Source organism: Mytilus californianus, unplaced genomic scaffold (genome assembly GCF_021869535.1).
Source record: "Mytilus californianus isolate M0D057914Y unplaced genomic scaffold, xbMytCali1.0.p SCAF_7, whole genome shotgun sequence".
NCBI classification, from domain to species: Eukaryota; Metazoa; Mollusca; class Bivalvia; order Mytilida; family Mytilidae; genus Mytilus; species Mytilus californianus.
In genome coordinates, this window is record NW_026262723.1 from 9,019,030 (window position 1) to 9,027,868 (window position 8,839).

At 32.4% G+C, this 8,839-nt stretch overlaps 1 protein-coding gene and 1 long non-coding RNA gene across 2 annotated transcripts; both read right to left on the reverse strand.

The window, feature by feature from the left end:
* Window positions 1-382: 382 nt before the first annotated feature.
* Window positions 383-4,357, reverse strand: LOC127710007 (ras-related protein ced-10-like). The gene is made up of 5 exons (XM_052215719.1): window positions 4,289-4,357; window positions 3,696-3,767; window positions 2,434-2,551; window positions 1,916-1,978; window positions 383-1,129 (listed from the first exon to the last, which is right to left on the reverse strand). The coding sequence occupies exons 1-5, from the start codon at window positions 4,324-4,326 to the stop codon at window positions 836-838; spliced, it is 585 nt and encodes a 194-aa protein (XP_052071679.1). The 5' UTR covers window positions 4,327-4,357; the 3' UTR covers window positions 383-835.
* A 1,898-nt stretch (window positions 4,358-6,255) lies between these two features.
* On the reverse strand, window positions 6,256-7,529 carry LOC127710020 (uncharacterized). The gene is made up of 2 exons (XR_007985905.1): window positions 7,320-7,529; window positions 6,256-6,469 (listed from the first exon to the last, which is right to left on the reverse strand). It is a non-coding gene; the product is annotated as an uncharacterized LOC127710020 (long non-coding RNA).
* Between the last annotated feature and the right edge of the window lie 1,310 nt (window positions 7,530-8,839).

The following is an 8,839-nucleotide window of genomic DNA, read 5'->3' on the forward strand; positions in this document are numbered from 1 at the left end:
CGTAACTACAATACCCTTCCTTTTCACGAATGTGACTTACCGAATTAGACTATTTACCGGATTTGTAATAACATAAGCAACACGACGGGTGCCACATGTGTAGCAGGATCTGCTTACCCTTCCGGAGCACCTGAGATCAACCCCAGTGTTTGGTGGGGTTCGTGTTGCTTAGTCTTTAGTTTTCTATGTTGTGTCATCTGTACTATTATTTGTCTGTTTGTCTTTTTATTTTTTGCCATGGCGTTGTCAGTTTGTTTTCGATCTATGAGTTTGACTGTCCCTCTGGTATCTTTCGTCCCTCTTTTACAAAGTGTTAATTTCATTTTATAATACATCACAAATATAATTGTATTAAAGACTAAGCAATAAAATAAGACTAAACTATGTCATAATATCTTTTATTGTTCAATACCTATAGTATAATAATCCACCTAGCAGCGGTATTCATTTGTGTGTTAGAATTTAAATTCAAACGGATTCGATTTTAAAAAGAAATGAATTGTCCGTCTTTAAAATTCAGCAGATAAATACATTGGTGTTTTCTTAGCATTTTAGAAAAAAAAAATTACATGTAAAAAATGTCTTCCACTGTTCTTTTCAGCATGTTACTAAAAAAAAGAAATTCAATATGTTATATATGAGTATATTATTTCTTCTTTTTCATACTCTTTTAATGGTAAATCGTCTATCAGCTTCCTCCGAATGATAATGTTTAGTTGCTGTTACATTATCTTTGATTAATCATTTCTAAGGATTTAATCACACAAGTGTCATCGTTTCTTTACATAGACAGTCACTGAGCTCAAGCCGACTTACATGTACAAAGGATGCAACTCTACAACACTTTACATCTTTGCTGTCTAGACTTTTTCTGTTTATTTGGTAAAAGTACTACCTTGATTACTTCGTCGAAAACTGCTTTTACTCCGCGCATAGTTCGTGCTGAACACTCCAAGTACTTCACGGCTTTTATTTCATTGGCTAGCGCTTGCCCTTTTTCACTTGAAACTGTGTCATTAATCTGTTTTGATTTATTTTTAGATTTCATGGATTTTTTTCTTAGGTCTGTTTTGGTAGCCACCAGTACGATTGGGACATCTGGACAATGATGTGAAACTTCAGGATACCACTAAAAATAATACATAATGATTTGTGAGTTTAAAAGTTCTGTGAGGAACCATTATACCAGAAATCATACATTTGAGAGGGTCTGGATGGGGTTTATATTAGAGAACAATGGGTAAAAAAAATAATGGAGAAAATAAACCTACAAAGGAAAAGAGTAATTTATTGTCAAAATATACAGAACGGAAAAAAGGCCCAAAACAACTATAGAAAAAAAGGATCTAAATTAAAAATTAAAAAATACAGATATTGAAGACCCCATACAGAATCTAAGGAACAATATCGATATAGAAGATAATTTTAGTAACTTCATTTGTACCCTTCCACAAGGAATGTTGACCTTTAAATGGTGGTTCATGTCTTTTTTTTTGATGGATTTTATTTAAGATGTCATTTTCTGTAACTGTGCTTCTCATGAATTTAAAACCCCTTCGAAATAATGAAGTTTTACAACAATCATCCATGACAGATGTCCTTAATGAGATTAATCATAACTTTTTAATATTTGGTTTTCATTACTATTGAGACGGAAGACGCGACTGACGTGGAAAATGGTAAGCCAGGTGTGTGATGATTTTCTATATTTTGGATTACAAGATAGTGATCTGAAGTGTACAATGTATCTGCTGAAGCATAGTCTATATAGGTTAACATCAATTTGATTACAATACAGATCATGAATCCACGCTTCGCTAATAAGGCGAAGCGAGGCGAAGCGAGGACCAGCAAGTTTGTGATAAAATATGATTAAAACATGTTTAGTTTTATACGATATCGTTTACAAACTAACCTTTGACTTGATATTTTGGAAACTCGCTTTTATATCAACAGCATAACATAATACGAAAACATCCTAAAAAATAATTGTAGTCATTCTTTTTGTTGGTTTTTTTTTAGTAACTCTTTGATATTATGTATCATTTAGCAATCTTTGTCTATATTTATATTTAATATTTTTCTATAACATATAGGATAATATTCCACTAAAAAAATACTGACGTCGTCACTCTTTTCCATTTAAGGAATGACTGTAATATTTTTTTCTGTCTATTAAGAAATAACATAAAAATGTTGTGCACACTGTGCAAAAATAGAAAAAAAAGTTATTCCTTATAACTTAATTCTTTATTCCATTTCTAAGGAGTAAATCATGGGAAAAAGTTGATGACGTCACGGTCACATGACAAAATCGTGTCTATGAGCTGGTAGACAAAAATTTTCAGCCAATCTGAAGACATGTTACATCCAAATTAAATTATAATATGATAGTAACTTTATATCATGATATGATTAAACACAGCCACGTACCGTTAAGGGATATGACAAGGGACGTAACCTGTCATAATCTTCCTGTCCAACTGTATCCCATAAACCTAACTCTACTGGTACCTGATTAACCCAAACTGTCGTCGAATAGTGATCAAATCTGCTCAAATAAAATTTAGTCGTACATTAATATAAATTTTTACTGAAAGTGAAGAATATATATGACATATATTACAATTACTGAAAGTAAAGAATATATATGACATATAATACAATTACTGAAAGTAAAGAATATATATGACATATATTACAATTACTGAAAGTAAAGAATATATATGACATATATTACAATCACTGAAAGTATAGAATATATATGACATATATTACAATTACTGGAAGTAAAGAATATATATGACATATATTACAATTACTGAAAGTAAAGAATATACATGACATATATTACAATTACTGAAAGTAAAGAATATATAACATATATTACAATTACTGAAAGTTAAATAAATGAATTTGTAACGGGTAATTCGGCACCATTTTGACAAGATCATGATATAACTCCCTAATTTCCCGATTTTACTGCAGCCTTACAAAGTGAAATTATTATTCAACATGTTCAAACCATCACTCGATGTACACGCGCTTGAATAAAATTACAGAGTAGAAAATGCTATTAACGAAGAGCGAAAAAGTAAAGCCACACGCTCAAATCTCTTATTGTATGATGTTTTGTTCAATGGCATTTTCAAATGCAGTGTAACTGAAGAGCTATAACAATTTGAATCATTTAAAACATGAACCATAAAGACTAAAGTCAAATTCAAAATTTATGCCCAATTTAATAGGTCCGTATATACCCCCAAGGAGAGTAATATGTTGTTCTTCATCTGAGAATGTTTTAATCTTATACGCCTAGTTTATATTCGTTCCGTTTCGTACTCCGTACACTACACATTCAAATTAAGTGGAGTATTGCGGAACACATACGGAACGGATGTGAACTTTGTGCTGGAGATTGTTTATGCTCAGCATGTCTAAGAAGTCAATAAATTAAACACGTGTGACTCTTTTAGCAACAAATCATATAGTTGCCGCCAAATACTTACATAGTTGGTACATGTACATACATCTCGGGGAAGGTATCAGTTGATACTTACATAGTTAGTTCATACATCTCGGGGAAGGTATCAGTTGATACTTACATAGTAGGTACATACATCTCGGGGTAGGTATCAGTTGATACTTACATAGTTGGTACATAAATCTCGGGGAAGGTATCAGTTGATACTTACATAGTTGGTACACACATCTCGGGGAAGGTATCGGTTGCATAGCAAGTCAACAGACAAGTTTTACCAACAGCACTGTAAATGTAGAAAGTCTTTAAAGAAATCAAAAAATAACAATTATTAAGAACTTTGGTGGATAGTTGTCTCATTGGCAATCATATCAAATCTCATTATTTTCATATTGTAAGTAGACCCAGGATAATGTGCCGTTTTCATCATTAATATGTGTAGTTCGATTTCTATTATTTGTTAATCTGTTTTGTATACATTACTTCGTGTTACCAAAAACAAAGTTGACAAGTTTTGGGTTGGGACTTTTTCTGATGAGGCTTGGGAAGGGGGAGGGGGATATGGGGGGGGGGAATAGAGAGTGTACTATATCTTATCTGTAACCGACTCCAACACATTTTATGTTTTTGACTACTATCTGTTCTGTGCCTTGGGGTAGATAAACCTTGGTGTTTCAAATGATTTAAAATTTGTGAACATTTGATTAACGGAAAGATATCCTACAAACATTAAGGCTTTTAATAAATGTATTGATATTTAATGAGTACAAAATTAATTTAAGAATACCAAATAAATAAGTAACATACCCGTCACCCACCACAACACACTTTATATTTTTGGCCATTCTCTGTTTATTATGAATATAAACACAACGACTTGTATATTATATTTATAAGATAAAAATAAACCCTATATTTAGAAATCTATAATTAAAACAATTTTAGTTGGACAGTATTTATACAACCGGAACATATCGTAAGTAAACAGTAAACGCGAGAATTAAAGCACAAAAGTAGAAATGGAAATCACCTATACTAAAGTTATATGTACAACCCCGGAAGTACAACGTTCTGTTTTGTTTTTTTTTTAAAGTAAAAGGTAATGGTACTTAAGAAGTCGAAAAAATATTTCAAAATTAGCAAGCATAAGTAAAGACAATGATTTTTTTTTAACATTGTTGCACTATTACCATGATTACGAAAAACAACTCGGACCAAGACAACTCGGACCACTTTTAAAATAACTCGGACAACTTTCCGTTAATTTAATGTTCACAAATTTTTTATTATTTGAAACACCAAGGTTTATCTATTTTGAGAGAAGTCAATCAGTAATATTTCAGAAAATAAAAGAGATAAATTCATTATTATTTTAATTTTCAGTAGAAGTTCAACAAGCCAAAGTTGTATGAAAAATTTTAAGAAAATCTGTGACATTGCCATGATAGCCCATTTACTGTAACCTGACCTTAACATCCAATATGACAAGTGTTTGAATAAACAACTCGGACAAAAAACAACTCGGACAAAAAACAACTCGGACCAAGACAACTCGGACCACTTTTAAAAACAACTCGGCCAACTTTTAAAGACAACTCAGACCAGTTTAAAAGACAAATCGGAACATTTTTAAAGACAATTTGGAGCACTTATTACAACTTTTTTTTTATATATTCATTGCATTTTTTTGTCTCTGCCATCTGGTCTGAGTTGTCTTTTAAATAGTCCGAAATAACTTTAAATTGGTCCGACTTGTCTCGGTCCGAGTTGTCTTTTATGGTGTATCAATTCATGATACAAAATCCGTGCATACACTAAACAAAACCAAAGAATCAAAACACGTTTTGCTGATCTTCACCTCGAAGTCAGAAAACCCAAATAGTTGACTGGTTCATAGAAAAGTGGTAATCCGTGAACTTCTCCATATCGACGGTAAAACCCATGCATGTACTAAGGACGGCCGTCTGTTTGGGGATGTAAACAGACACAACTACTTTAAATCTTAAAAATTAAGGACCTTAAATTCTAATCCTCGTGCAGAGAGAGTACATGCTCTCCAAAAATCAATGAATTCCTGTAACAACTCTTTGAGGATCCAGAAGTTGGTCTGTTGAAAGAGAACCATTTCAGCTCTTATCAAACAGTGCACTGAAAACCTAAATTAGTCAATTTGACCAATTTAATTGGTCATTTTGACTGTCCTCTAGATGACAATGCACTTTAATCATTTTGACTATGCTCTTAGTCGTTTGACTAGATGGTTAGTCACATTTGACTGAGTAGGGTGGTAATTATGACTATGTTAGGAAGTCAAAATGACTATATGTTATACTCGTTATGACGAATTGGATTGTTCAATTGACTGCACATTTGTCAGTTTGACAATTGAATGCAGTCCATATGACTTATTGAAATGGTCGAAAGTGACCATGTTGGTTAGTCAACACGATTACTGTGAATAATCACGACTGTTAGACTGTTAGACTGTTATTTTAATTTGTGTTGTGTTTTTTGTTCTACCATTTTACTTTGTGTGTGTTTCTATCCGTTCTGTACTTTTGTGTTTCATTTCTTCTGTTATTCTACTTTATGTTGTTTCTCTTCCATAGGATTGACAAATGCATCTGGAATATAATATCATAAAAATACCACAGCAGCAATACTAACAATGACAACAGTATAGGACCACAAAGTGCTCAATGTGCAAAACCTTCCTATATCTTAAGTTTCCGTGTGTTACCATTACTCAGTGACATATATTAAAAGTCTAAAAATCAAATAAAGAAAATGTATTTATTATAAACTCATTGTTACATACATTATGATATCCCAACTTAAATATATATTTTATACATTTTCAGTATGTCAGAATTTGAAGTGTTTATTTAAGATATTTTGTCGGTATCAACTCTGCATATGTCAGTGTAATATTCTCTCTGGTCAAAAATCTCTCAGCTGTGCTCATACAAATAGCAATGTCTTCATTTGCTGAAAAATATAATTATATCATTTCAGAAGCTAAAATATAACAATAAACAAGTATATCAGTCATGTTAAAAGTTAAAAGAAAAAAACAAATTTTAAAATCTTTGATCTAGTGATGTAGTCACTCATCTTATACCATTATTTTGTAATGTAAGCACCGGGATCTTGACAGCCACCCATCCTATATCACAACATTGTAATGTAAGCACCAGGATCTTGACAGCCACCCATCTTATACCACAACATTGTAATGTAAGCACCAGGATCTTGACAGCCACCCATCTTATACCACAACATTGTAATGTAAGCACCAGGATCTTGACAGCCACCCATCTTATACCACAACATTGTGATGTAAGCACCAGGATCTTGACAGCCACCCATCTTATACCACAGCATTGTAATGTAAGCACCAGGATTTTGACAGCCACCCATCCTATATCACAGCATTGTAATTTAAGCACCAGGATCTTGACAGCCACCCATCTTATAACACAACATTGTAATGTAAGCAACAGGATCTTGACAGCCACCCATCCTATATCACATCATTGTAATGTAAGCACCAGGATCTTGACAGCCACCCTGAGGATTTTTTTAATTTATTGTTGTGAATATCGATTGCAGTGTTTATTTTTAACAGTTTTTGGTCAGATGAAAAAAAGATATCGCTAAATACTCTTTTCAATCGACAATACGTTGAATATGTATCAAAATTGATATCCCGTATACATATCTCCCCCTTTTTTATTGTCATTACGTCAACATGTGCCGATATTACATTCATTACACTTCTCTTTCTTAAATTTAATTTTTGTAAGTTAGAATTAAAACATATATACATGATACTTACTTTAAACAATTGGTTTAATTGACAAAATAACAGTTTCGTGCCTCCTGGTTTGTTTACATCTACACGATCTACGGAACAAAAGGAACGCGAAAGAGTGCGCGTGAAAACCGATACTCTACACCACGTGGTGCTGTGACCACTAACATAGTCAAATTGACCGTGCAGGTAGTCACAATGACTAGATTAGTAGTCATATATGCTGTTGACTACCTTTCGGCTAATATTTGACTAGCTGAATAGTCATAGTGACTAATTTAAATTTTCAGTGTGTCCAGTCCATATCCCGGCCGACCCACTTTGCAAAACCTAAACATTGTTTTTTCTAGTGGTTTTTGTCACGTCGGGAATTTTCATGAAATATTGCCATTGCACGTTAAGCAAATAACAATCATTCTTCAATCAATAAAAGTTTTAGTGAGGCCTTCACGGAGCAAAAGCTCAGCTTTCATGTCAACTAGTACTTCATAAGGGTCACAAGCACTGCTTTACAATGATTTTTTTTCTATTTTTTTTATACATTGTTACGCTTAAGATGACAAATATGCGAGACCAAGGACAAATAAAGCAATATAACAAGTATTGTCATTATCTCAACGGGAAGTAAAGAAACATTGCAAAAACTGATACGATTACATAAGCATAAAGATGATATTGGATATTGTATAGCGGTTTTTTTCGCGGTTGTAAAGTTTTGCTGTTTAGGTTGAAAAATGTATACGAACAATTTTGGCGTTTTATTTATTTTGGCAGTTTCTAAATTGTTGAATAATTTTAATTATGGCTTAGAAAGGTTTCGGTTAATTAGTTACGAATCTGACAGGACATTTGATGGACTAATTTTTGGTGTTATCTAAAAACATGTTTTTGGCAAACAACTGTATTATTAATTTTACACTAATTGATATTTGGACAAATAATATTTAAATTTACAAACGGTAAGCGAAAGCCATCATGATAATTGGTTGTAAGTGGGAAGAGCAGATCTTAAATATTGGTCGCAATATCAGAATATAAATTAGTTAATCTACAAACAGCTATTTTACTAACAAATAAATCTGCATGGAGACACTGTACTCGGCGGGTCTCGCTCTTTTTCTGTTTATGTACATAGAGATTTGATTTGACAATTTCCGACAATGCTTTCCAAATATATTTTCTTTGTGCTTACTTGAAGATTTCAAGATTATCCGAAAGTCATTCATACACAACAATACTTATTTCTGCAAATGGTAGCATCTTTTTTTATTTTTAAAGATTTCTCTAATAGGGTATATAGATGCGAGGATATGTTGTTTTTTATCTGAAGCATTCTGTTTGATGAGAGATACAAATAAGGAGTTTAAGTGCTTAAAATTTGTTTCATCTATTTATCTCTTCCTCTTGGACGGAACGTGTTTTTAATTTCACATTATTGATATTAATAAATTAATAAAAGAAGGCTTCTTTCATTTTGAAATTTGTCTGAAAAAGAAGGACGAAAGATACCAGAGGGACAGTCAAACTCATAGATCGAAAACAAA

Coding starts and splice junctions, on each gene's coding strand:
- LOC127710007 (XM_052215719.1), bottom strand. CDS start 4,326: ATGGCCAAAAATATAAAGTGTGTTGTGGTGGGTGACGG. Junction 3,768..4,288: donor TGTGTTGTGGTGGGTGACGG/GTATGTTACTTA, acceptor CTACATTTACAG/TGCTGTTGGTAAAACTTGTC. Junction 1,130..1,915: donor TCCAAAATATCAAGTCAAAG/GTTAGTTTGTAA, acceptor TATTATTTTTAG/TGGTATCCTGAAGTTTCACA.